General features: G+C 69.3%; 3 protein-coding genes across 3 annotated transcripts in view; 2 read left to right on the top strand and 1 right to left on the bottom strand.

Moving 5' to 3' along the window:
* The first annotated feature begins 418 nt into the window (after positions 1–418).
* Positions 419–12,178, top strand: ARAF (A-Raf proto-oncogene, serine/threonine kinase). The gene is made up of 16 exons (XM_073322372.1): positions 419–459; positions 1,710–1,912; positions 2,795–2,898; positions 3,472–3,574; positions 4,230–4,384; positions 4,660–4,752; positions 5,308–5,455; positions 6,078–6,105; positions 6,414–6,553; positions 7,227–7,429; positions 8,467–8,643; positions 8,918–8,964; positions 9,245–9,363; positions 9,717–9,848; positions 10,679–10,813; positions 11,072–12,178. The coding sequence occupies exons 2-16, from the start codon at positions 1,736–1,738 to the stop codon at positions 11,192–11,194; spliced, it is 1,884 nt and encodes a 627-aa protein (XP_073178473.1). The 5' UTR covers positions 419–459; positions 1,710–1,735; the 3' UTR covers positions 11,195–12,178.
* SYN1 (synapsin I) overlaps positions 12,140–26,840 on the bottom strand; it is a 17,417-nt gene continuing 2,716 nt past the window's right edge. Inside the window, exons 3-14 of the mRNA XM_073321314.1 lie at positions 26,589–26,678; positions 20,390–20,452; positions 19,691–19,833; positions 19,232–19,306; positions 18,396–18,498; positions 18,109–18,207; positions 17,850–17,891; positions 17,119–17,182; positions 16,372–16,934; positions 15,775–15,851; positions 14,361–14,456; positions 12,140–13,889 (exon numbers count right to left, since the gene is read on the bottom strand). Coding sequence (XP_073177415.1) covers positions 13,760–13,889; positions 14,361–14,456; positions 15,775–15,851; positions 16,372–16,934; positions 17,119–17,182; positions 17,850–17,891; positions 18,109–18,207; positions 18,396–18,498; positions 19,232–19,306; positions 19,691–19,833; positions 20,390–20,452; positions 26,589–26,678 — 1,545 coding nt within the window. The 3' untranslated portion in view covers positions 12,140–13,759. The remainder of the gene's footprint in view (positions 13,890–14,360; positions 14,457–15,774; positions 15,852–16,371; positions 16,935–17,118; positions 17,183–17,849; positions 17,892–18,108; positions 18,208–18,395; positions 18,499–19,231; positions 19,307–19,690; positions 19,834–20,389; positions 20,453–26,588; positions 26,679–26,840) is intronic.
* LOC140902358 (metalloproteinase inhibitor 1-like) lies at positions 22,863–26,145 on the top strand. Its single transcript, XM_073322375.1, has 6 exons — positions 22,863–22,971; positions 23,456–23,609; positions 24,482–24,566; positions 24,739–24,856; positions 25,216–25,337; positions 25,705–26,145. The coding sequence occupies exons 2-6, from the start codon at positions 23,479–23,481 to the stop codon at positions 26,047–26,049; spliced, it is 801 nt and encodes a 266-aa protein (XP_073178476.1). The 5' UTR covers positions 22,863–22,971; positions 23,456–23,478; the 3' UTR covers positions 26,050–26,145.

Here is a 26,840-nt window from a genome sequence, read left to right on the forward strand (position 1 = left end):
GTTCATCCAAACCACAGCGTCCTCCTGCATCAGCCCTGCCTGCCAGGGGAGAGCGCCCCCCGCCCCACGGTGCCCCCCGCCCAGCCCCCCAGAGCTCCCTGCCCGGCGCCCCCCAGCGCCCGGCCCTAGATGGGAAGCTCAGACCCGCCCCTTCCAGGCCCAGGGAACCCAGGCGTCCGGGCCCCGGTCTCTGCTGGCCCCGCGCGGATGGTCACAGCTCGGGGAGGGACGCAGGGCCAGCGGGGAGAACCCAGGCGTCCGGGCTCCCAGACCGCCCCCCGCCCTGCTCTAACCACTGGACCCCAGGCCCCTCCCGGAGCCGGGGAGAGAACCCAGGCGTCCTGCAGCAGAGGAAGGGTTAAACCCGTCCCACACAGGCCACGCCCATCTGACGTCAGTCCCCCCGGCCACGCCCATTTGGTACTTTCATTCAAGATGGTGGCTGGTTCCTTGTGACAGGTAGGAACTTCCTACTCCACCCACCCCCCCCCGCCGGGTTCAATGGGATCTCCCTCCCCCCATAGCAGGGGGGCAGTGGGGGCTGCAGCGCCCCCCCCCAGTGCAATGGAATCTCCCTCCCCCCATAGCAGGGGGGCAGTGGGGGCTGCAGCGCCCCCCCCCAGTGCAATGGGATCTCCCTCCCCCCATAGCAGGGGGGCAGTGGGGGCTGCAGCGCCCCCCCCCCAGTGCAATGGGATCTCCCTCCCCCCATAGCAGGGGGGCAGTGGGGGCTGCAGCGCCCCCCCCCCAGTGCAATGGGATCTCCCTCCCCCCATAGCAGGGGGGCAGTGGGGGCTGCAGCGCCCCCCCCAGTGCAATGGAATCTCCCTCCCCCCATAGCAGGGGGGCAGTGGGGGCTGCAGCGCCCCCCCCAGTGCAATGGGATCTCCCTTCCCCCATAGCAGGGGGGCAGTGGGGGCTGCAGCGCCCCCCCCAGTGCAATGGGATCTCCCTCCCCCCATAGCAGGGGGGCAGTGGGGGCTGCAGCGCCCCCCCCCCAGTGCAATGGGATCTCCCTCCCCCCATAGCAGGGGGGCAGTGGGGGCTGCAGCGCCCCCCCCAGTGCAATGGGATCTCCCTCCCCCCATAGCAGGGGGGCAGTGGGGGCTGCAGCGCCCCCCCCAGTGCAATGGAATCTCCCATCCCCTGCCCCCATGTTATATGCGGCTGTTTCCCCAGGTACCCTGCCCCAGAGCTGGCTGCACCCCAGCGCCAGGCTGTTGCTCTCTGCCCAGCAGCTCCCAGGTGCTGTGGGCTGTTCCCAGCCGTGGGGTGACACTTTCACACTGTTCCGCGCAGGGGGTCTGGTTTTCACCCCACGGCTTCGCCGGCCCCAAAGACACCAGTTCTCGGCTTTCGGCCAAGCCCCCTCCCCCCCACCTGACAGCTCACTAGGTGGGGTGCTGTCAGCTGGAGCCACTGCTGTTCCCTCACTCCCCTCCCGGGGCCGGGGAGAACCCAGGAGTCCTGGCTCCCAGCCCCCCTGCTCTAACCCCCAGACCGCAGCCCCGTCCCAAAGCCAGGGAGACAACCCAGGGTCAGGATTGAGGGGGGCTGGCAGAGCAGGGGGTGAGGGGAGCCTAGGGCTGGGATAGCAAGCAGCTACGGGCGCTGGGCGGGGTGTGGGGTGGTGTGGGGGTGTGGTGGGGGGCGCTGTGCTGTGGGGTGGGGGGGGCGCCATGTGTCTTACTCTCCCCCTTTCTCCCCAGGCCCTGCCCCCCCCGTGGCTTCCCCCATGCGGCGCTGCTCGGACTCCGCCTGCCCCGTCTCCAATGGCCTGCACATGGGGGGCCCGGTGCCCGTGGAGCCCCCCCGGGGCCCGGCCCCGGACGAGAGCCCCGCAGCCGAGCCGGGCCCGGCCGCGGGCAGCGGCACCGTCAAGGTCTATCTGCCCAACCAGCAGCGCACCGTGGTGAGGGGCCCCTTCGCCGGGAGTGTGAGCACTGTCCATGCAACTGCACACGCGCGTGGCTCAGTGCACGGCTGCCGGAGCACACCTGTGGTGTGCCGGGGAGCGTGAGCACGGTCCGTGCAATTCCATAGGCACGTGGCTTCTTGCACGGCTCCCTGAGCGTGCAGGGAGTGTGAGCACCGTCCATGCAACTGCACACGCGTGTGGCTCAGTGCACGGCTGCTGGAGCACACCTGTGGTGTGCCGGGGAGCGTGAGCCATTGCATAGGCACGTGGCTTCTTGCACGGCTCCCTAGGTATGTATTGGGTGTGCAAGGGATATGAGCACACTCAGTGTCATTGCCCATGCATGTGGCTCGTTGCACGGCTCCCTGGGCGTGCAAGGGATTTTGAGCACAATCCATGCATTTGCATGTTCATGCTTCCCGTTGCACGGCTAGCTGAGCGTGCATGAGACAGGCAGGGGACTGGGGGCCGTTCTGTGCAATTGCACACCTGCGTGGCTCATTGCCTGGCTGCCTGTGCTTGCAAAGGGGAGTGTGAGCACGGCGTGTGCAACTGCACACACATGTCTTGTTACACAACTCCCTGGGCATGCACAAGGTGTGTGCAATTGCACACGCACGTGTCTTGGTTCACGGCTCCCTGGGCATGCAAGGGAGCGTGAGCAGAGTCCATGCAATTGCACACACGTGTGTCTTGTTGCACGGCTCCCCAGGGGTGAGAGGCAATCCCCACTCCAGCTGTGCCCTTGCACAAGTGCGGAGGTCTGCCTGGCTACTTGGGGGGGTCCGTTGCCGTCTGGGCAGGGGGAGGGGGGTGAGCTCACCAGTGCCCCACTGAGGGGGCAGGAGCCATGTGTAACCCCTCCCCCCCCGTCAGGTCAACGTGCGGCCAGGAGCCACCGTCTACGACGCCCTAGACAAAGCGCTGAAGGTGCGAGGGCTGAACCAGGACTGCTGCGCGGTGTATCGGTGCCCAGGCGGGTGAGCGGGGCTGCGGGGCGGGAGTGAGGGGCACCGGCAGGGCTGGGGCGGGGACTGCGGGGCGGGAGTGAGGGGACCGGCAGGGCTGGGGCGGGGGCTGCGGGGCGGGAGTGAGGGGCACCGGCAGGGCTGGGGGCTGTGGGGCAGGAGTGAGGGGCACTGGCAGGGCTGGGGCGGGGGCTGCGGGGCGGGAGTGAGGGGCATCGGCAGGGCTGGGGGCTGCGGGGCGGGAGTGAGGGGACCGGCAGGGCTGGGGCGGGGGCTGCGGGGCGGGAGTGAGGGGCACCGGCAGGGCTGGGGGCTGTGGGGCAGGAGTGAGGGGCACTGGCAGGGCTGGGGCGGGGGCTGCGGGGCGGGAGTGAGGGGCACCGGCAGGGCTGGGGGCTGCGGGGTGGGAGTGAGGGGCACTGGCAGGGCTGGGGGCTGCGGGGCGGGAGTGAGGGGACCGGCAGGGCTGGGGGCTGTGGGGCAGGAGTGAGGGGCACTGGCGGGGCTGCGGGGCGGGAGTGAGGGGCACCGGCAGGGCTGGGGGGGCCCAGGGCTGGTTCCGGTTCTGACCTGTCTCTCTGTCAGGACGAAGCTGCTGACCGAGTGGGACACGGACATCACCCCGCTGGAGGGGCAGGTTCTCTACGTGGAGGTGTTGGACGAAGTGCCCCTCACCATGCACCACTTTGTGAGTCCCAGGAGACCCTACAATAACACACCGGCCCCGAGAGACCCAACAATAACACACCGGCCCCCGAGAGACCTAACAATAACACACCGGCCCGGAGAGACCCTACAACAACACACCAGCCCCCTGAGAGACCCAACAATAACACACCGGCCCCTGAGAGACCCAACAACAACACACTGACCCCCCAAGAGACCCAACAATAACACACCGGCCCTGAAAGACCCAACAATAACACACCGGCCCCCGAGAGACCCAACAATAACACACCGGCCCCCTGAGAGACCCAACAATAACACACCGGCCCCTGAGAGACCCTACAACAACACACTGACCCCCCAAGAGACCCAACAATAACACACCGGCCCCGAAAGACCCAACAATAACACACCGGCCCCGAGAGACCCAACAATAACACACCGGCCCCCTGAGAGACCCAACAATAACACACCGGCCCCCGAGAGACCCAACAATAACACACCGGCCCACCGAGAGACCCTACAATAACAAACCGCACTCTCAGAAAGCCGACAACAGACTCGCCCCTGCCCAGGCCTGGCGCCCTGAGAGACCCAACAACACCACCCCAGGGTGGCTGTTCCCTGGGCGGTGTTTGTCTGTTCCCGCCTCACCCCCACCCCGTCTGTCCCCCCAGGTCCGTAAGACGTTTTTCAGCCTGGCCTTCTGCGACTTCTGCCTTAAGTTCCTGTTCCACGGCTTCCGCTGCCAGACGTGCGGCTACAAATTCCATCAGCAGTGCAGCAGCCGCGTGCCCACCATCTGCGTGGACCTGGGTGTGGCCCACTGCCCGTGAGTGTCCCCCGCAGCCCCCCCAGCCCAAAGGACTGGGGGACCCTCCCTGGCCTGCCATGGGTCGCGGGGACGCAGGCGTCCGGGGTGCCAGTGGGAAGGGGATGGTGGGAGACATCAGCACAGCTGGGTGTGAGATGAGGGTGGCCAGGGTCGGGAGTGAGGGGCACCGGCAGGGCTGGGGGGGAGCCCAGGGCTGGGTGAACAGGGGGCTGCAGGTTGGGAGTGAGGGGCATCCGCACCCCACATGCTCTCTCTCTCTCCCCCCACCGCAGGATTTACAGTCATGGCCCGTACCCCGACGTGCCGGGGCAGGATTCCCCCTCGGCCCGGCCCGGCCTGGCCCCCCTAACGCCGCAACCCACCAGGTATGGGAGCCCCCCAGTCCCACCCCACATGGGGCATGGGACAAAATCACCCCCAGCAAGTTTCTGGAGGGGACAAAGATTGTGGGGGGAAGAAAGACAGAGGCCGGGTCACTGATCCAGAGCGGCCGGGGGCTGGGCTGTGTAAACGGCGCCAGGAAGCAATCTGGTGTGATACGGTTCTGTGGAAACCTGGATGCCCGGGAGAGAAGGGGGGGGGCATCCTGACGGGCTGGGGGCAGCGACTCTCAAAGAGCTTTGGGGGGGCCACTGCAAAGACGTAACGGGATCCCAGGGTGTGTAAACAGAGGAATCTGGAGTCGAAGCTCTGGGTTTGACCCCGGAGCGACCGCGGCCGGGGCCCTGCGGCCCCCCCCGGTTCGGGGAGGAGGGAGATCGGTTGGGGAGGGGTCAGAGAAACACCCCCCCGAGGAGGAGGAAGGGGCTAGGAACCCCGTCCTGGAGCAAGGGACTCCAGGAGGTCGGTCCCGTTGGCGCCAAGAAGAAGGGAGGTGCTGACCCGGCTCTCATCCGCCTTTGCCCCCCCCCCGTGCCCAGCTCCCACCAGCAGTGTCTTGGCCCCGACGCCTTCAGCTTCCCGGACCCCCCCGGTGGGGGGCAGCCCCTCCAGCGCCACCGCTCCACCTCCACCCCCAATGTGCACATGGTGAGCACGGCCGACCCCGGGGACACCGCTGCCCAGCAGGTGAGAGCCCGGCAGGGCGGGGAACGGGGCAGGGGCCTGGCCCCTCCAGGGGGCTCCGGCTCCCCTCCGGCCCCACGGCAGGGACTGGCTGGCTCCAGGGGGCAGGGAACGGGGCAGGGGCCTGGCCCCTCCAGGGGGCTCCGGCTCCCCTCTGGCCCCACGGCAGGGACTGGCTGCCTCCGGGGGGCAGGGAATGGGGCCTGAGACCTTTGCCCTCCAGGGGGCACCGGCTCCCTTCCGGCCCCACAACAGGGACTGGCTGGCTCCGGGGGGGCAGGGAACGGGGCAGGGGCCTGGCCCCTCCAGGGGGCTCCGGCTCCCATCTGACCCCAGGGCGGGAGTGACTGGCTCAGGGGGGCAGGAAATGGGGCCTGGGACCTGTCAATTGCTGTTAACGAGCAGGGATTCCCTAGGCCCAGCGGGGGGAGCCTGTCCAACCCACGTCCAGCCTGGGGGGCCCGGACGAGGGGGGCCAGCGAGTGTGGGCAGCGGGGGGGACAGGGGAAGGGGCCAGGAATCGTGGGTCGCGCGCAAGCTCGGCCCCACCAGCAGGGGGCGTGGAGACGGGGCCCCGCGGGTTCGTTTCCTCTCGGGGTCTCTGAGCTCTTCCCCCCTTTTTCAGATCGCAGCCATGAGCTTCATCACAGACGGTGAGAAGCCCAGACGTTTGGGGTTGCCGGGCTGTGGGAGGCTCGGGGGGGGGCTCAGCAGGGGAAGCCGGGCTGTGGGTCGGGGGTTCTGGAGGGCACCAGGCAGTGGGGGTGTTCAATGGGGGGCATTGTGCTGCGGGGGGGGGGCAGGGGATTCGGGGGAGGGCCATGCTGCGGGGGGCAGGCGGGAGGGTTGGTGGGGGGGGGCGTAGTGCTGCACGGGGCAGGCGGGGGGCTCAGTGGAGGCCGTGGGTCAGGGGGCTGCTCTGGGGTCCCCAGCTCACTCCACTCTCTCTGCCCACCTCTAGATGGGGGGGAAGTGTCTCCCCCAGGTCCCAGCCCCGCCCAGGACCCCCCCGGGCGCCGCGGGGCCCCTTCCAAGTCTCCCCCGCAGCCCCCCAAGGAGCGGAAGGGGTCGGCATCGTCGGCCGAGGACAAGAAGAAGGTGGTGAGTTGAGGGGGGTGGCTGGGGGGGATGTCTGCCCCCCCACAGTGTGTCTGCCCCCCACAGTGCCCTGCACCCCCTCCTCCTCATGCCCTGCCCACCAACCACCCAATCCTGCCCTACTCGCCCAACCTTGTACACCCCCCATGCCCTCTCCTACATCGGGCCCTCGGCTCCTGCCCCCACCCAATCCCGGCTTGCTACCTCTGACCCCCATCCTCAGGGCTCCTGACCTGGACTCCCCCCAACTCCATCCCCCCATCCCCTGCCCCCTGACTCCTCCACAACGCCGATGGGGGGCGGGGCGGTGAGAAAGGCCGACCGTGCTGGGGGGAGGGGTGGAGCACGCGGCCGCAAGCCACGGACAGTAGCCGGGGCACCCCCCGGACGGGGCCGCGGCAGGGGGTGCGCGATTTAGGAAACTGCCCCACTGGGGAGGGGGTGAGACCGCGGGGCCGGTGGGAGAAGTGACAGCTGAGCAGGGGGGGGCACCCCAGGGGCCTTCCCATGAAGCGGGGCTCCGAAGAAGCCGGGGATCAGTCATTCTCCCGGGATCTGCACCTGGGGAAAGTGAAGCCGGGTCCGAGGCTGGTGGCGGCATTCGGCTGGGGCAGGCTCGGGGAGGGAACAAGATGAGCCCCCCACTGCCCTCTTCCCCCCCCCCCACCCATTGCAGAAGGCCCTGGGCTACCGGGACTCGGGCTACCAGTGGGAGGTGCCCCCGCACGAGGTGATCCTACTGCGCCGGGTGGGAGCCGGGTCCTTCGGCACCGTCTACCAGGGCCAATGGCACGGCCATGTCGCCGTCAAAATCCTCAAGGTGACGCAGCCCACGGCCCAGCAGGTGCAGGCCTTCAAGAACGAGATGCAGGTACTCAGGTAGGAACCCCGGCGTCCGGGAGGGACGTTGGCCTCTCGGGGGAGCAGGAGGGACCCCGGTATCCAGGGAGAACCTGGTGTCCAGGTGGGGCTGGAAGGAACCTGGCATCTGGGATGGGCAGGAGGGACCCCAGTGTGCAAAGGCACAGTGTTGGGGGAGGGACCCAGGCATCCAGGGGTGGCGGGAGGGAACCAGGCGTCTGGGGGGTACCAGTCTGGGGGGGAACCAGACTGGGGAGGTGGCCCCTGTGTCAGGGTTGGCAGGCCGGAAGGAGGGACCCAGGCATCCAGGGGTTCATGGAGCAAGAGGAGGGACCCCAGCTTCCAGTGATTTAGCAGTTTGCGGGGGACCCAGGCATCCGGGGGTGGCAGTTGTGGGGCACCCAGGTGTCCGGCCTTGGCGGTTTGCAGCGGGAGGGACCCAGGCATCCAGAGGTGGTGGTCAGGGGGAATCCAGGCATCTGAGGGTGGCGGTTTGGGGTGGGAGAGACTCAGGCGTCCAGGATACCAGTCTGGGGGAAACCAGGTGTCCAGAGACGGTGTCAGGGGAGGGACCGAGGCTTCCGGGAGTGGCAGGAGGGACCCTGGCGTCCAGGGATACCAGTCTGCGGGGAAGCAGGCATCTGGGGACGGTGTTGGGGGAGGAACCCAGGCGTCCGGGGGTGGCGGGAGGGACCCTGCCGTCCGGGGATACCAGTCTGCGGGGAAGCGGGAGTCCGGGGATGGTGGCGGGGGAGGGTACCAGGCGTCCGGGGTACGAGTCTGCAGGGAAGCAGGCGTCCAGGGGTGGTGGGAGGGACCCAGGCGTCCGGGGGTACCAGTCTGCGGGGAAGCAGGCATCCGGGGACGGTGTTGGGGGAGGAACCCAGGTGTCCGGGGGTGGCGGGAGGGACCCTGCCGTCCGGGGATACCAGTCTGTGGGGAAGCGGGAGTCCGGGGATGGTGGCGGGAGGGACCCAGGCGTCCAGGGTACCAGTGGCCAGGGAGGACGGGCCCCGGCGCCTGCCCCCCCAGTGACCCCCCCCCCGGCCCCGCAGGCGGACGCGTCACGTCAACGTGCTCCTGTTCATGGGGTTCATGACACGGCCGAGTTTCGCCATCATCACCCAGTGGTGCGAGGGCAGCAGCCTCTACCGGCACCTGCATGTGTGCGAGACCCGGCTCGACGCCCCCGCCCGCACCGAGGTGGCGCGCCAGACGGCCCAGGGCATGGAGTGAGTCCGGGGGGCAGGGCTGACCGGGGGGGGCGCTGAGCAGGAGTGGGGGGGGGACTGGTGTTATGGGAATATGGGGGGCTGGCACGGTGGGGGGTTGCCAATGGGAGAGGGGTGGGGGGGCTGGCGTTATGGGAATATGGGGGGCTGGCTCGGTGGGGGGTTGCCAATGGGAGAGGGGTGGGGGCCTGGCGTTATGGGAATATGGGGGGGCTGGCACAGTGGGGGGGGCTGCTCATAGGGGGCTCCCCCCGGTTTCTCTCCCCACCTCCAGTTATCTTCATGCCAAGAACATCATCCACCGGGACCTGAAATCCAACAGTATCCTACCGGCCCCCCCATGCCGGGCTCCAATGGCGGCAGGGCCAGGGGAATGGGGGGGCGGGGGGGCGTATCCAAGATGGCAGCAGGGCCGGGATAATGGGGGGCCGTATCCAAGATGGTGGCAGGAACGGGGGGACGTACCCAAGATGGTGGCGGCGGGGAGGGGGTTCTGTGCTGTGGGGCGCGGTGCGGGAGGGGACTTGCGGGGTTGTCCCTGAGGTGGGGGCGTCGTGGGGGGGCTCGTCGGTGCCGGTTGCCCCCTAACCCCCCACCCCAGACATCTTCCTGCACGAGGGGCTGACGGTGAAAATCGGCGACTTCGGCCTGGCCACGGTGAAGACGCACTGGAGTGGGGCCCGCCGGGTCGAGCAGCCCCGGGGCTCCGTGCTCTGGATGGTGAGACCCCCACACTGCCCCATAGCGCCCTGCTGACCCCCACGGCGCCCTGCTGAGCCCCACGGCACCCCATAGCGCCCTGCTGAGCCCCACAGCACCCCACAGTGCCCTGCTGAGCCCCACAGCGCTCCATAGCGCCCTGCTGAGCCCCACAGCACCCCACAGTGCCCTGCTGAGCCCCACAGCGCCCTGTTGACCCTCACAGCACCCTGCTGAGCCCCATGGTGCCCCACGGTGCCCTGCTGACCCCCATAGAGTCCCGCTGTCATCCCACCCCTCCCTGCCCAGTCCCCCCCCACCTCACCCCCTGCAGGCCCCCCACCCCACAGCCCCCTAACGGTGTCTCCCCGCAGGCCCCCGAGGTGATCCGCATGCAGGACAGCCGCCCCTACAGCTTCCAGTCCGACGTCTACGCCTACGGGGTGGTTCTGTACGAGCTGAGCACGGGGAGCCTCCCCTACGGGCACGTCCGCAGCCGCGACCAGGTACTGCCTGGGCCCCCCCACAGCCCCCCGGGCCCCCCAGTACCACCCGGCCGCCCTGCAACCCCCCAGCCCCTCCCTGCACCCGCAGCCTCCCCTACGGGCACATCCGGAGCCGCGACCAGGTACCGCCCGGGCCCCCCCACAGCCCCCCTGGGCCCCCCAGTACCACCCGCCCCCCCCCCGCAGCCCCCCAGCCCCTCCCTGCACCCGCAGCCTCCCCAATGGGCACGTCCGCAGTCGCGACCAGGTACCGCCCGGGCTCCCCCACAGCCCCCCTTGGCCCCCCCCAGTACCACCCGGCCCCCCCGCAGCTCCCCGGCCCCTCCCTGCACCCGCAGCCTCCCCTATGGGCACGTCCGCAGTCGCGACCAGGTACTGCCTGGGCCCCCCCACAGTCCCCCTGGGCCCCCCAGTACCATCCGCCCCCCCCCGCAGCTCCCCCGTCCCCCCAGTACTGCCCGCCCCCCCCACAGCTCCCTGTGCCCCCCGCAGCCCCCCGGCCCCTCCCTGCTGACCCGCACCTCCCAGTGCCCCCCACTGCTGACTGCAGCCCCCTGGCGCCCGTCACTACTGACCCCCACCTCCCGGCGCTCCTTGCTGCCACCTGCACCCCCCGGCACTCCTCGCGTCCGACCCGCAGCCCCCCGGCACCCCTCATTGACAACCCGCAACCCCCCGGCACTCCTCGCTGCCAAACCGCAGCCCCTGCCAGCCCAGTCCTGGGCTCTCCACAGCTCTGCTGGTGCCCCTCACTCCCGACCCGCAGCTCCTCGGGTTCTAAATGGGGGTTTCGGGGTGTCCTGGCTCTGACCCAATCCCTCGCCCGCCAGATCCTGTTCATGGTGGGCCGGGGGTACCTGTCCCCTGACATGAGCCGGGTGCCGAGCACCTGCCCCAAGGCCCTGAAGAGACTCATGACGAACTGCCTGAAATTCAACCGAGAGGAGAGACCTCTCTTCCCCCAGGTGAGTGGGGGCGGGGCCCGGACGCCTGGGTTCTCTCTCTGGCCCTGGCAGAGGAGTGGGGGCTAGTGGTCAGAGTGGAGAAGGGGGCAGGGAGCCGGGACTCCTGGGTTCTCTCTCCAGTCCTGGGAGGGGAGTGGGGGCAAGTGGTCAGAGAGGGGAACAGGAAGCCAGGACTCTTGGGTTCTCCCCCCAAGCTCCGGGGGTGGTCCCTGGGGGCGGGGCTTGGAGGGACCCATCTCACCCCCTTTTTCCCCCCAGATCCTGGCCACGGTGGAGCAGCTGCAACGGCTCCTCCCCAAGCTGGAGCGAAGCATGTCCGAACCCTCCCTGCACCGCACCTCCCACCCCGACCCCCCGTCGCCCCTGCCCCCCCTCGCCTAGCCCGGACAGACGGACTGCCCCGTGCCAGGGTGGGCGGATGACCCCCCACCCCCGGTGCCAGGAGCTGCCCGCTGCTCTGAGCCTCCCCCAGCCTGGGGGGGGGCTACGGGACCCAGGCATCCGGGAGCAACTATGGGAGAGGGGGGCAAGCACACCAAGGGGCTGGGGAGCTTGTATGGAGATCAATGTGTGACCCCCCACCCTGTCATCCCCCCCGGGCAGTTCGCTCTTCCCTGCTGCCCCGCCCCAGAGGTGGCTGCATCCCGGCATCCCCGGCCGGTGTTCTATGGGGCCGTTCCCGGCTGCCCCGCCCCAGAGGTGGGTGCATTAACAGCAACCCCAGCCGGCGTTCTATGGGGCCGTTCCTGGCTGCCCCGCCCCAGAGGTGGCTGCATTAGCAGCAACCCTAGCCGGTGTTCTATGGGGCCGATCCCTGCTGCCCCACCCCAGAGGTGGGTGCATTAATGGCAACCCTGGCCGGCGTTCTATGGGGCCGTTCCTGGCTGCCCCACCCCAGATGTGGCTGCATTAGCAGCAACCCTAGCCGGCGTTCTATGGGGCCGATCCCGGCTGCCCCACCCCAGAGGTGGGTGCATTAACAGCAACCCCAGCCAGCGTTCTATGGGGCCTTCCTGGCTGCCCCGCCCCAGAGGTGGCTGCATTAGCGGCAACCCTAGCCGGCGTTCTATGGGGCCGATCCCTGCTGCCCCACCCCAGAGGTGGGTGCATTAATGGCAACCCTGGCCGGCGTTCTATGGGGCCGTTCCTGGCTGCCCCACCCCAGATGTGGCTGCATTAGCAGCAACCCTAGCCGGCGTTCTATGGGGCCGATCCCTGCTGCCCCACCCCAGAGGTGGGTGCATTAATGGCAACCCTGGCCGGCGTTCTATGGGGCCGTTCCCGGCTGCCCCGCCCTAGAGGTGGCTGCATTAACGGCGACCCACGGGCTGTTAAATCTCGATTTTAATATATCGGTCTCTGGTTTCCCGGCCTCGCGCCGCGTTTCTTTGACATCACAGACGATGGGGACCCACGACAGTGTCACAAGTATCACTAACGGGGGGGAGGGGAGCAATTAGTGCTCGACTGCCCTGCCCCCACCCCATCCCCTTCACAGTGGGAACTGGGGCGGGGGGGCAGCGGCTGGGCCGGCCGGGGGGAGGGGCCCGATCCTGGGCTCCCTCCTGCACGCCCTCCCCCCAGGCCCGATTTGGGGCAGGGGGTCGAAGCGTCATGGCACGACACGGAAACGACACGCAAACATCACGTGCTGGGGGGGCATCACGACACTGCGCTGGGGGGAGCGCTCAAAAATATAGAGGGGGCAAGACTCTGAGATATGTACAGGGGGGAGCTGATGGGGGGCAGGAGGGCATTGTGGGGGCCACTGGGGAAAGGGGGATGGGCTGGTGGGGTACTACATGGGGGGTCTCAGAGGAGGGGGATGGGGTGTTGCTGGGGGGGCAGGGATGTGGGGGTAGAACGGGGGGCTAGGGTGGATTTGGGGGTGGGGGCTTGTGGGAGGCAGCCTGGGGGGGTGTTGCTGGGGGGCAGGGATGTGGGGGTAGAACGGGGGCTAGGGTGGATTTGGGGGTAGGGGCCTCGCAGGAGGCAGCCTGGGGGGTGTTGCTGGGGGCAGGGATGTGTGGGTATTGTGGGGTGGGGGGTCTTGGGAGGCAGCCTGGGGGGTGTTTCTGGGGGACAGGGATGTGGGGGAGCTAGGGTGCATTTGCGGGGGTTGTGGGCTCCCATGAGTCAGCATGGGGGGGCAGGGATGTGGGGGAATTAGGGGTGGATTCAGGGGTGGGAGGCTTGTGGGAGGCACCATGGGGGTGTTGCTGGGGGCAGGGATGTAGGGTGTTATGGGGCGGCTAGGGTGTATTTGGGGGTGGGGGCTGTTAATTTCACACACAGCCACACCAACCCATCGGTAGCACAAACACAAACGTCCATGTCCTGTCCCCCGTCCCCCCTACCAGCACAGGGCGCATTGTGGGGACCCCGGTGTCCGGGGGGGCTGAATGCAGCAGTTCCGGCTTCAGGCAGCAGCAGGTGCTGGGTCTTCGGCTCCTCGGGGTCCCCGTTGCAGGGATGGATGTTGCAGTGAGGGGGAGTCATTGGGGTCCCCAGGAGGATCAATGGGGCCATTGGGGGTGTCAGGGAGGGGCTGTGGCATCACTTGGTGGGCTGTGGCGGGATTTCGGGGGCTCCCAGGGGCAGGAGAGCAGAAGCAGCGGGAGCGACCCAGAGGCAGCAGAGGGGTCTCTGGGGGGGCCAGGGGAAGTGTGGGGAACCAGGGTTGGAGGAGGGTTCTGGGGGGCCTGGGACAACAGGGGGGGTCTCTGGCAGAAGAAGGGAGGTCTCTGAAAAGCAGCAGGGGGGACCGGGGACAGTGGGGGAGTCTCTAGAGGCTGGGGCAGCAGGGGAGGGTCTCTGGGGGCACCGGGGGAAGTAGGGGAGAACCAGGGGCAGCGGGGGGGGTCACTCAGAGAAGAGGCTGGTGAAGCTCCGAGGGGGGTCTCTGGGGGGGTCACTCGGAGAAGAGGCTGGTGAACCTCGGGGGGGTCACTCAGAGAAGGGGCTGGCAAAGCTCTGGGGGGTCTCTGAGGAGGTCTTGGAGGGGCCGGGGGTCACTCGGAGAAGAGGCTGGCGAAGCTCTGGGGGGGTCTCTGAGGAGGTCTCGGGGGGGCCGGGGGTCACTCGGAGAAGAGGCTGGTGAAGCTCTGGGGGGGTCTCTGAGGAGGTCTCGGGGGGGCCGGGGAGAGTCTCAGGGGGGTCTCGGGGGTCACTCGGAGAAGAGGCTGGCAAAGCTCTGGGGGGTCTCTGAGGAGGTTTCGGGGAGGCCGGGGAGGGGTCTTGGGGGTCACCCGGAGAAGAGGCTGGCGAAGCTCGGGGGGTCTCTGAGGAGGTCTCGGGGAGGCCAGGGAGGGTCTCGGGGGGGGGTCTCGGGGGTCACTTGGAGAAGAGGCTGGCGAAGCTCTGAGGGGGTCTCTGAGGAGGTCTCGCGGGGGGTCGGGGAGAGTCTCGGGGGGGCCGGGGGGGGGGTCTCGGGAGTCACTCGGAGAAGAGGCTGGCGAAGCTCTGGGGGGGTCTCTGAGGAGGTCTAGGGGGGGTCTCGGGGGTCACTCGGAGAAGAGGCTGGCGAAGCTCTGGGGGGGTCTCTGAGGAGGTCTCGGGGGTCACTCGGAGAAGAGGCTGGCGAAGCTCGGGGGGGTCTCTGAGGGGGTCTCGGGGGGGGTCTCGGGGGTCACTCGGAGAAGAGGCTGGCGAAGCTCTGGGGGGGTCTCTAAGGAGGTCTTGGGGGGGCCGGAGGGGGTCTCGGGGGTCACTCGAAGAGGCTGGCGAAGCTCGGGGGGGGTCCCTGAGGAGGTCTCGGGGGGGTCACTCGGAGAAGAGGCTGGCGAAGCTCTGGGGGGATCTCGGGGTCACTCGGAGAAGAGGCTGGCGAAGCTCTGGGGGGGTCTCGGGGGGGCCGGGGGGGGTCTCGGGGGTCACTCAGAGAAGAGGCTGGCGAAGCTCTGGGGGGGTCTCGGGGGTCACTCAGAGAAGAGGCTGGCGAAGCTCGGGGGGGCCTCTGAGGAGGTCTCGGGGAGGGTCTCGGGGGGCCGGAGGGGGTCTCGGGGGTCACTCGGAGAAGAGGCTGGCGAAGCTCTGGGGGGGTCTCGGGGAGGGTCTCGGGGTCACTCGGAGAAGAGGCTGGCGAAGCTCGGGGGAGGTCTCTGAGGAGGTCTCGGGGGGGCCCGGGGGGGTCTCAGGGGTCACTCGGAGAAGAGGCTGGCGAAGCTCGGGGGGCCTCTGAGGAGGTCTCGGGGAGGGTCTCGGGGGGCCGGAGGGGGTCTCGGGGGTCACTCGGAGAAGAGGCTGGCGAAGCTCGGGGGAGGTCTCTGAGGAGGTCTCGGGGGGGCCCGGGGGGGTCTCGGGGGTCACTCGGAGAAGAGGCTGGCGAAGCTCTGGGGGGGTCTCAGGGGTCACTCGGAGAAGAGGCTGGCGAAGCTCGGGGGGGTCTCGGGGAGGGTCTCGGGGGTCACTCGGAGAAGAGGCTGGCGAAGCTCTGGGGGGGTCTCGGGGTCACTCGGAGAAGAGGCTGGCGAAGCTTGGGGGGGCCAGGGGGGGTCTCGGGGGTCACTCGGAGAAGAGGCTGGCGAAGCTCTGGGGGGGTCTCTGAGGAGGTCTCGGGGGTCACTCGGAGAAGAGGCTGGCGAAGCTCTGGGGGGGGCCGGGGGGGTCTCGGGGGTCACTCGGAGAAGAGGCTGGCGAAGCTCGGGGGGGGCCGGGGGGGGTATTGGGGGTCACTCGGAGAAGAGGCTGGCGAAGCTCGGGGGGGGTCTCTGAGGGGGTCTCGGGGGGGCCCGGGGGGGGTCTCGGGGGTCACTCGGAGAAGAGGCTGGCGAAGCTCGGGGGGTCTCGGGGGGGCCGGGGGGGGTCTCGGGGGTCACTCGGAGAAGAGGCTGGCGAAGCTCTGGGGGGGTCTCTGAGGAGGTCTCGGGGGGGCCGGGGGGGGTCTCGGGGGTCACTCGGAGAAGAGGCTGGCGAAGCTCTGGGGGGCCCGGGGGGGGTCTCGGGGGTCACTCGGAGAAGAGGCTGGCGAAGCTCTGGCGCAGCGAGCGGATGGACTCGGCCCCGGCCTCCTCCGGGCTAGCGGTGGCCCGCGCCGGCTCTGCAAGGGGGAAGGAGCCGGTCAGAGACTGGGACTTGCTGCGGGGGGAGGGGGCCGTGGGGGGAGGGGAAGGGGGGAGAGAAAGACACGATTAATCCATGCCAGGCAGTAGCACAGCAGGGGGTGAGTGGGGGCCCCCCCCCGGGACAGGCACTGACCCCCCCCCACCCGCAGGCCATAAGCGGTGAGGGGGAGACAAGCAGGAGAACGGAGACCCCCCCCATCCACCCCCCCCAACTAGCCCCCAGTCCCCTCCCAGAGCCAAGGCGAGAACACAGGTGTTCGGGCTCCCAGCCCCCCCACATCCCCACTAGACCCCCACTCCCCTCCCAGAGCTGGGGAGAGAACCAGGCGTCCTGGCTCCCAACCCCCCAACCACTAGACCCCACTCCCCTCCCAGAGCTGGGAGAGAACCCAGGCGTCCTGGCTCCCAACCCCCCAACCACTAGACCCCACCCCACTCCCCTCCCAGAGCCAGGGCAGAACCCAGGAGTCCTGGGGCGGGGGGGGGGGTCCTTACTTCATCTGGGGCTGGGGCACCGGCAGCTCCGGGGTGGGTTTCTGAGCCACTTGGGGTTTTCCGTGTGCTGGAGGGGGCCGGCTGCCCCCCTGGGCGCTGGGCCGCGGCTGCTGGGTGGTGGGGGGCGCCGGGCGGGGCTGGGGGGGGACCCGCTGGCCGGAGGGCGCCCCCTGGCTGCTCTGCCGGGGTGGTGCTCGCTGCTGGGCCCCTGGGGGGCGCTGCTGGGGAGGCTGCTGAGGCTGGGGAGAGGCCCCCCCGGACTTTGGCTGCGACTGGGGGACTGACCCCCAGCCCCGGGGCTGGGTCCCCGCTGGGGCTGGGGGGCTGGGGGGACTCCCCCGCCGGGCTGGGGGCTCGGGAGCCTTGTGGGATGCCGGGGCCCGGCTGGCGCTGCTGGGGGGGACCCATGGGGCGCTGCTGGGGGGCGGTGGGGCTGGGCAGGCGCTGCTGCAGGGGGGGGCCGCCAGGCTGGGGGGCCAGGCCGGAGAGCTGCTGCCCCTGTGGGGGGGGGCGCTGCTGAGATGGGGGGCGCTGGGGGTGTGGGGCTGGTGGCTGTGGTCCCCCTGCAAGAGAGAGAGAGAGAAAGACCATTAGTGGGGGACATGGGGGGGCGCCATGCTCCAGGGGGTTGGTGGGGGGGCTGTGCTGTGGGGGCCGGGGGGTCAGTGGGGGGTGCCATGCTTCAGGGGACAGAAAGGGGGCTCAGTGGGAGGGGCTGAGCAGTGGGGGTTGCTGTTCAAGACCCACCCTGCGGGGGGGGCCGTTGCTGCGCCGTGGGTCCTTGTCTCTGCACAGCCGGGGCTCCCTGCGCCTGTAAGAGAAAGGGGGCGTCAGTTGGGGGAGGGGTCGTGCCCGGGGGGGTGAGGAGGGGACGTTGGGTGGGGAGCCTGAACTGCTCAGGAAGTGGGGTCACGAAGTTATGGGGGAGTGGGGGGTACCTGGACCTAGCCCCCCACACACACGCTAGGAAGGGGAGTGGGGTGGGGGAATTTTCTTATTTTTGGTGTGAATACTGTGTTGTGCCTCAGTTTCCCCTGGGCATTGCACGATGACCCAGGTGGTGGGACAGGGCATTTGATGCAGAGACTCGTGTGCCCCCCCCCCCGGGATGTGGCGCCCACGGCTGGTGGAGGGCACAGTGGGGGTGGGGTTTGGGGGCAGGGAGCACCTGGGGAGGGGGTGGGGGTTTGGGGGCATGAGGGTACCTGGGCCGAGTCCCCCCGCACCAGGGAGGGGGTGGGGGTTCAGGGGCAGGAGGGTATGTGGGCCGGACCCCCCTGAGGAGGGGGGAGGGGTTCAGGGCAAGAGGGTACCTGGGCCAGGCCCCCCTGTACCAGGGAGGGGGGAGGGGTTCAGGGCAGGGGGCACCTGGGGAGGGGGGGTTCAGGGCAGGGGGGTACCTGGGCCGGGCCCCCCCGCACCGGGGGGGGTTCGGGGCAGGGGGCACCTGGGGAGGGGGGGTTCAGGATGGGGGGTACCTGGGCCAGGCCCCCCCGCACAGGGGAGGGGGTGGGGGTTCGGGACAGGGGGCACCTGGGGAGGGGGTTCAGGATGGGGGGTACCTGGGCCGGGCCCCCCCGCACAGGGGAGGGGGGTTCAGGATGGGGGGTACCTGGGCCGGGGCCCCCCGCACCGGGGAGGGGGTGGGGGGTTCGGGGCAGGGGGCACCTGGGGAGGGGGGTTCAGGATGGGGGTACCTGGGCCAGGCCCCCCGCACCGGGGAGGGGGTGGGGGTTCGGGCAGGGCCTGCGCCATGCGCCCCAGGACCAGCTGCACAATCTGCTCTTTGTCTTCGTCCTGCTGGTCCCCGATCAGGGGCATGGAGGAGCCGACGACCTGGGAGGGGGAAATGTTGCGGGGGGGGGTGTTAGCAGCAGTGGGACCCAGGCGTCCGGGCAGTGGTGGGGGGCGGCTCATCAGCCATCCCCTCGTTGCGGACCCAGGCATCCAGGAGACACACTCTGACACAGCCACTTGTGGGCTCCCTCCCCAGGCTGCCCCCCAGCCCCCCACAGCGAGGTCACCTCAATGATGTGGTCACGCCCGTCCTTGCCGTGCAGGGCTTCCACCGCGCAGATGTCCAGCCCCCCGAAAATCTCCGAGCAGGTGTCGACCCACAGCCGGTACCTGGGGGGGGTGGGAAGGGGGGATGAGCAACACCCCCTGACAGAGACCTCACCCCAAATCCTGAGGACCCCCCCCATAACCCCCACAGAGAGACCCCCTTCCCCCAAGCCCTTGGGGGCACCCCAAAGACCACCACAGAGAGACCCCCTGCCCCCAGCCTCCAGGGACCCCCCCAGTGACCCCCACAGAGAGGCCCCCCCTGCCCCCAGCCTCTGGAGAGCCCCCTATTATCCCCCATCCCTCATGGAGAGACTTCCCCCCACACACAGAGACAATGCCCCCCCCAGACAGACCCCCAGCCTCCCCGCCTTCATGGAGACCCCACCAGGACCCCTACTGCCCCCCATCCCCCACACCGACCCCAAAGGTCTCCCCTTCCCTTCCCTGCCCAGCCCTCCTCGTGGGACCCCCCAAACCCTGCCCCTGCCCCCCCCCAGCGGGTGACCAGACCCCTCCCGTCCCTGCCATCCACTGGGGTCTTCACCTTTAGCCCCGCCCACCGGGGCTACCCCAGCCCAGCCCCCACTAGCCCCCTTCAGGCCCGACCCCAGTGACCCTTCCCTTAGTCTCTGCCCCCCGCCGCCGCAGCCTCCTTTAGCCCTGCCCCTTCTCCAGCCCCATGGAGCCCCGCCCCCCAAGGGGTCTCTGCCCCCCCAGCAGCCTCCTTTAGCCCCACCCCTTCCCCAGCCCCATGGAGCCCCGCCCCCAGGGGGTCGCCCCTCCAGCCCCGCACCTGTCAGACATGGCGATTTGCTCCAGCATGGCCGAGCCCGTGTTCGTTTTCCAATTCCCCGAGACCGAGGTTCTCCTGGGCCGAGACGGGGGAGTTAGAGGGGGACATCGGGGGTGCTGTGGGGTATGACGGGGGCCCCTAAGGGGGTGCTGCGGGGTGGGACAGGGACACGGTGGGGCAGGGCAGGGTGGGGGCCCCTGAGGGGGTGCTGCAGGGTGGGACAGGTGGGATGGGGTGCCATGGGGCGGTGACCCCTAAGGGGATGCTGAGGGGCAGGGACAGGGGCACCGGGGGGCAGGGCAGCGGGACGGGGGCACTGGGGGACGGGGCAGCGGGATGGCAGCGCCGGGGGGCGGGCGCCCCAAGGGGGTGCTGCGGGATGGGACAGGGACACGGTGGGGCAGGGCAGGGTGGGGGCCCCCGAGGGGGCGCCGGGGGCAGGCCGGGGGGGACACTCACATATAAGCCTTGTAGCTGGTGCCGATTTTCTGCACCCGCAGGTCGTACTTGGCGTCGACGAAGGGCTCGGCCGTGGCGTACGTCCGGGCCAGGGCCACCACGCTGGCGATGTCCTGGAAGTCGTACTGGTTCTCCACCCTCACCTGGGGGGCGGGCGGGACCTTCAGCGCCAGCCCCCTTCCCCCCAGGGCCGGGCAGGGTCACCCCGCGGGGGAGGTGCAGAACCTGGCATCTCACACCTAGGGGGCGCCGGGGGGGGCTCCCCCCCGGGCTGCCCCGAGCCGTGGGGCGCGTTTGCCCCCCAGGGGCCCTCCAGCTGAGAGCAGGCAGCGGCGATGCCTCCGCCCCCCAATCAAAGCATCACCCCCAAGACAAACATCTCTGGCCCCCCTCCCCCACGTCCCCTCTGAGGAGGGACTTCCTGTTTTGCCAGGTCAGGCAGGACACGCCCCTAGAGAGCCAAACCCCGCCCCCTGGGGAGGAACTTCCTGCTTTGGCAGCTCAGACTGACCAATGGGGAGAGAGGCGGGAACCTCCCTCGTCTGCCCCCACACACACGTTCTGTTCAGTATTTCCCCCACCCCCATCTCCTCCCTCCTCTAGTTACTTAGGGGGCCAATGCAGGGCCACCGCTGGGGATACCCCACTCAAAGTGGGCGGAGCACAGGGCAGAGAGGGCAAAGGGGGCGGGGCGCTTACCTTGCCCATCCCAGAGTGGGCGTGGCCCATCTTCACCACCACGGGGTACCTGGGGGTCGTCAGCTGGGGAGAGAGAGAGAGAGAGAGAGGGGAGGAGGGGAATCAGGGGGTGCCCCTCACTCCCAACCCACAGCGCCCTGGGCTCGGCCCCCCCAGCCCTGCCGGTGCCCCTCACTCCCAACCCGCAGCCCCCCCCAGCCCGTGAGTCCAGACACCCAGGCGCGGTTTTGGCTGCCCCTCAGCCCCGGCCGTCTGTTTCCAATCCAGGCCTGGCTCCCTGCCCGTCTGCCCGTGGCCTGGCACCGCCCCCTCCCTTCCTGGAATAACGGGCTATAAATGTAAATCCCCCACCCATCGCCGCACCAGACACGGACCCCCCACCCCCCCGGTAGACACCCACCCAGGTCAGCGAGGCCATCACACCTCGGCCCCAAGCCCCCAGTTCCCTGGCAATCCCTTTGAGCTGGGATCCGGCCCCCCCGCCCCCGGCCACACACACTGCTCTGACCACCAGACCCCACGCCCCTCCCAGTGCCGGGGAGAGAACCAGGAGTCCTGGCTCCCAGCCCCCCACTGCTCTGACCACCAGACCCCACGCCCCTCCCAGTGCCGGGGAGAGAACCCAGGAGCCCTGGCTCCCAGCCCCCCACTGCTCTAACCACCAGACCCCACTCCCCTCCCAGTGCCGGGGAGAGAACCCAGGAGTCCTGGCTCCCAGCCCCCCACTGCTCTGACCACCAGACCCCACGCCCCTCCCAGTGCCGGGGAGAGAACCCAGGAGTCCTGGCTCCCAGCCCCCCCTGCTCTAACCACCAGACCCCACCCCCCTCTGGCGGGGGAGAGAACCCAGGAGTCCTGGCTCCCAGCGCCCGCTCCATCCCAGTAGGCCCCACTCCATGGACACACAGAAACCAGACACTTTGCACTCAGGCATCACTGGGCCGATTTCGCCCAGCAGGGGTCATAGGTCAGAGATAGAAAATAATTTCTCATGAACTTCAGTAAATTGTTATTAAAGGAAATAACAAGGAGCTGTGTCAGCCGGAGCCAGCCCACCCGGCGCTGAGATGCAGCCAGCTCTGGGGCGGGGCAGGCCGCATATAACGCCGCATGGGGATGGCTCGCCCAGCGCTGAGATGCAGCCAGCTCTCGGGCGGGGCAGCTGGGGAACAGCCACATATAACGCCACATGGGGACGCCTCCCCCAGCCGCAGCCACCTCTGGGTTGAGGGGAGTATCTGGTTTAGGGGCTGGGGGGCAGGGTCTGAGACTTGGGGCCCATCCTTCACCCCCTTCCCGGCTCCGATGTGTGTATAAGCACGGTCCAGGTTGTGCAAGGAGTGAGGCTGGGAGGGAATCCTGGGGTCACGGCCCCACTTCCCCAATGGCCCAGGATGAGTCACCCCCTCCCCCCCGCCCCACGCCTGCCTCACTTCCTGCCACCGGCATTGGGAAACCCAGACTTTCTCTGCAAGCACGACCCACAGCCCGCCCCCTGCTTGTCCCCACTAAGGCCCCCTGACCCCTCCAGCCAGGCCCGAAGCCTGCCCCCAATTCCCCATACAGCCTGCCCCCCAATTCCCCCCAGCCAGGCCCCCGATCCCCACACACCCTGCCCCGATTCCCCCCCAGCCAGGCCCCTGGGATTGCAAATCGCCCTCAGAACCAGCCCCCCACAACCATATGGAGTCTCCCACACACAGCCCGCCGGCTGCTCCAGCTGGGCGTTGTGGGGAGCAGGACACTGGCTGTCTGTGTGGGGGCTGACCCCATCCTGGCACACACAGGGCAGGGGTGCCCCTCACTCCTGCCCCGGCTCAGGGCAAGTCACGGAGACCCAGCCAAAGGGGGCAGGTTTAACCAGAACGGGCCGCGCAGAACCTCCCGCACCTTCGAGCCCAGGCCGGGAGGAAAGAACCCAGGAGTCCTGGCTCCCAGCCCCCCTGCTCTGAGCTCTCTGTGGCAGGAGGTCACTGAGTCCCCAGGGTGAGTCAGCCCCCAGCTGCCCTGCCCCACCCGCAGCGGGGTCCCGGTGACGCAGATGGTACAAGACCTGTGAGCTCAGCACCTGGGGCAGGGAGGGGGCAGAGGAGCTGCGGGGGTGTCACCCCATGGGAGGGGGCTGAGAGCCCCCTGCCCGCCCCACCCGACCCCCAACCACCTCCTGCAGCCCAGACCCCCCCCGTCCCCTGCTGAGCACCCTGCCGACCCCCCAGCCCCTCCCTGCCCCTGCTGAGCCCCCTGCTTACCCCCAGCCAGCCCCCGGTTCCCCATAGAGCCTGCCCCATTCCCCCACCCCCACCCCGCTCCTCCCCCACTCGCGGCTGGTTCTCAAGAACCAGCCGCGGCTGCTGACTAATCAGACCCCCCCCATGGGGGGGGACGCTGGGGGGAGGGGGGAGCTGGAGCCGCCCCCACCGGGCAAGAGACGTCAGAGAACCCCCCCTCGCTGACATCACCCCCTCCCCTCCGCCCAGCGCGGCCGGCACAGGAAAAGGGGGGGCCGGGGGGGACGTGGGGACTATATAGGGGCCGGCGGGGCTGAGCCAGGCACCGCGGAGCCCGACAGCCCCACGGTCCAGGTAGGAGAGAGGGCCCCCCCCAGAGCCCCCTCCGGTTCCCCCCCCGGCCCTTCTGCTGTCCCCCCCCGGTCCTTTCCGCTGGGCCCCCCCGCTCCTTCTGCTGCTCCCCGCTCCTTCCCGCCGGCCCCCCCCGCCCTTCTGCTGGGCCCCCCCGCCCCTTCCGCTGGGCCCCCGGCCCCCCCAAGTCCTTTCCCCACTTCTCTTCTAACTTCTCCTTTTTCTCTGGCAGAGAAGCACTCCCCCCCCAGCCCACTCTGAGATAGCGCCGCCCTCACTCCCGACCCGCAGCCCCCTGCCAGCCCGGCCCTGGGCCCCCCCTGTCTCCAGGCCAGGCCAGAGCAGAAACTGCTGGAAGAGGCTGGGGTTGGAGTAGTGGGGAGCCCCCCATAGCGCCCCCTGTTGGGAGAGGCCAGGCTGGGGTGATTCTGGGGGGCTGGGGGTGTCTCCATCTCTCATGGGTCTAACCGACTCCGCCCCCCCCCAGACCCCCTCGATCCCAGCGTCACCATGAGCCCTGTCGCCTCGAGCCGGCTGCTGGCGGGAGCGATCCTGGTCCTGGCGCTGGGGGACCCCACGGCCGCCTGCAGCTGCGCCCCCCAGCACCCCCAGACGGCGTTCTGCGAGGCCGACGTTGGTGAGTGACCCCTGACCTCACCCCCTGTCCCCCAGCACCCCTCTGAGCCCCCCCATCCCCAGTACCCCCTGACCCCACCCCCTGTCCCCCAGCACCCCTCTGAGCCCCCTGCCTCCCAGTACCCCCAGCTGAGCCCCCACCCCAAGCACCCCCAGACGGCATTCTGCCAGGCCATCAGTGAGTGACCCCTGACCTCACCCCCTGTCCCCCAGCACCCCTCTGAGCCCCCCAGTTCCCTCCTCTGAGCCCCCCACCCTGACCCCCAGCACCTCCAGATGCCATTCTGCCAGGCCCATGTGGGTGAGTGACCCCCAAATGCTCCACCCCCTAGCACAGTCCTCCCCCAATTTTTGCAGCTCCCCTGAACACCCATCAAATGCTCATGCCCCTCCCCCAGAGCTAGAAACAACCCCCCCAGTTGTGATGTCCCCCCCCTCCAGCCAACCAGGCAGCGCTCCCCCCACCCCTGTGCCCCAGCGTCGGTATAGCTATTACCCGCTGGAGGGGCCCCGAGCTGATTCTGGGGTCACGGCTCAGAGTGTGTATGAGGGCGGGGCGGGGGGGGAATCCTCCTCTCTCCAAGGCATGGAAGAACCCAGGAGTCCGGGAAGGAGGGGGAGACCCTTCCCCTGACACCCCAAGGTGTGGGAGGATCCAGGAGTCCAGGAAGGAGGGGGAGACCCTTCCCCTGACATCCCCAAGGCCTGGGGAGGACCCAGGAGTCCGGGCAACCAGGATCACGCCCCCCCACCCCATAGTCTGTGTCACATCAGGGTCAAGTGGTTCTAGATGTCGTGGGCGGGAGGCTGGGGGGCGTCCTAGGGCCTCTGGGGGTGCCCTGACCCCTGTCTCTTTGCCACGCAGTGATTCGGGCAGGTTCGTGGGGGTCACTCCGCTGAGCCACAACAACAGCCGTGGGGAATCCGTGCCGTGGGTTCGCCACGAGATCAAAACCACCAAGGTACGTGCCCCCCCACCCCCGCCAGCCCCACAGCACCTCCTGCTCCCCACAGCGCCCCCTGCTGGTCCAGGCCAAGACTGGGGTAGCCAGGAGCTCCCCCCCCACCCCCAGCCAGCCCCCCTGCCCTGCGCCCCACAGCGCCCCCAGCTGCTCTGACCGCGTCTCCCCACAGATCTACAAAGGGTTCGAGCCGCCGACAGACGTTCACTTCGTAGAAACCCCGGCCCTGGAGAGCGTCTGTGGGTACCAGCCCCCCGGCCTCCTGAAGGGGGAGGAGTACCTCATCATGGGTAAGGCACCCCGACACCGGCCTGGGGCAGCCCCCCTGCCCAGACACAGCAGTCCCTGCCCAGAGGTGCTGGGGCGGGGGCTGAGGGGCTGTGCAGTGCTATAGGGGGCCGGGGGAGAGGCTCTAGGAGTCGTTGGAGGGGTCTGTGGGGCTATGGGGAGGGAGGTCTGGGGGATCTTTGTGGGGGGATGTGGGTCTGCAGGAGAGTGGGGACTCTGGGAGGGCTGTGCAGGGCTGGGGGGCTCTGAGGAGGCTCTGAGTGTCTGGGTGGGCTGGGGGGCACTGGAGGGTGGGGCACTATGGGGCTCAGGGGTGCTATGGGGCGCTGTGTGACCCACTCCCTCTGCCCTCTCCCCCCAGCCGTGCGGCAGGGTGAGCGCCTGACGGTCTCCACCTGTTCCTTCGTGCGCCCCTGGAGCCGCGTCCCCCCCAGCCAGCGCCGCGGGATCAGCCAGGCCTACGGAGGGGGCTGCGCCTGCCAGGTGAGTTCTGGGGGCAGGGAGATGGGGGGTGGGAGGGTCCCTAATCCCCCCCCCTCCAGCCCTCGCAGGTGATGCCATGGAACACCAGGCCCAATGGGGGGGGCAGATGTGGGGCTTGGAAGACGGGGTCTATGGGGGATGGGCGTGTCCTGGAGGCCCCTCTGTGGGCAGGGGGTGGGATCGAGCAGGGCTGGGTGTGGCTCTCTCTAGCCCCGCCCCTGCATCTCTACCTGGTGCCATTACCCCATGCTGCAGGTGCTGTGGCTGGAGGGAGGGGGGTGGGGCGTCAGGGGGCGGGGTCTGCGATATGTGGGCGGGGCCTGTGGGTGGGCGTGGCTCACTCTCTCTAACCCCGCCCCCTCCCCAGGTGGTGCCGTGTAACTCCATGCCCTGCACGCTGTCGGGCGACGCCCAGTGCCTCTGGACCGACGGGCTGCTGGACCGGAGCTGGCAGGGGCCCCAGGCCCAGCGTCTGGCCTGCCTGCCCCGCCCCAGCCAGGGGCACCCCCCGGGGCCGACCCCTTCTGCGCCTGGGAGACCCTCAAGAGCAGCCTCGCCAGGGCCCTGCTCAAGGCAGCCCAGAGCCGAGGGCAGTGACCCCCACCGTGGACTGGGATGTGTGACCCCCCCCCGCAGAGGCAGGACCAGGGGTCTTCCCGGAGTGCTCTGCACTGGGGGGTGGGGCAAAAGGGGGGGTCACCCCTCTCCCTGATCTCTGTGCCACCCTCATCCCCCCGCCAAGCTTGGACTCTGTTAAAATTGGTTTCCTGAGTTTTTGATTCGTAAATAAAGAAATCGCTGGGACTCAGATCTGCACCGTTGTCTGGAGGGGCCGGGGGGCTGGGGACGTGCAAGCCCCCAGCCCAGCTTCCCCCTGGCACATTCTGGTGACCCCAGAGCCCCCCATGCTCCAATCCCCGGCTACCCCCCTGCGCTGCAATCCCTGACTGTCCCCCCGAATCCTGAGGGCCCTCCCCGAGGGAGCCCAGGGGGTGGCCAGGCCCGTCACTACCTTCACCTCTGCCCCCACCCCGAGGCTGCAGCCAATGGGCCCCCCCTTGGCGAAGGCTTCTGCCCAGCTCACTAAGGGGTTGTGGCCCTATGGCCCAGGCAGCCCCTAGGGGTCCAGGGCAGCCCCAAGACCTACCACCCCTGTGCCCTATGCGTGCCCCCCCCCGAGCCCCAAGCTCTGCCCGCCAGCCCCCCCGCGGGCTCTCCCCCTGCCCGCCCCCGCAGCCCCGCCCCACTCACCATCTCCCGGTAGTTGGGGTAGAAGGTTTGCTCGATGAGGGGGAATTCCTCGGCCCCCAACTTCCTGCGCAGCCGCACCAACTGGGCAAACTGAGAGGGGAGGGGGGACAGGTCAGGGGGGTGCAGAACCCGGCGACCCACCGCCCCCCCCCAGCCTCCCCGACTACCCGCCAGCCCCCCGTCTCCCGCCCGGCTACCCGCCAGCCCCCCATCTCCTGCCCGGTGACCCACAAGCACTCTGAGATAGCGCGT

Source organism: Lepidochelys kempii, chromosome 23 (genome assembly GCF_965140265.1).
Source record: "Lepidochelys kempii isolate rLepKem1 chromosome 23, rLepKem1.hap2, whole genome shotgun sequence".
Taxonomy (NCBI): domain Eukaryota; kingdom Metazoa; phylum Chordata; order Testudines; family Cheloniidae; genus Lepidochelys; species Lepidochelys kempii.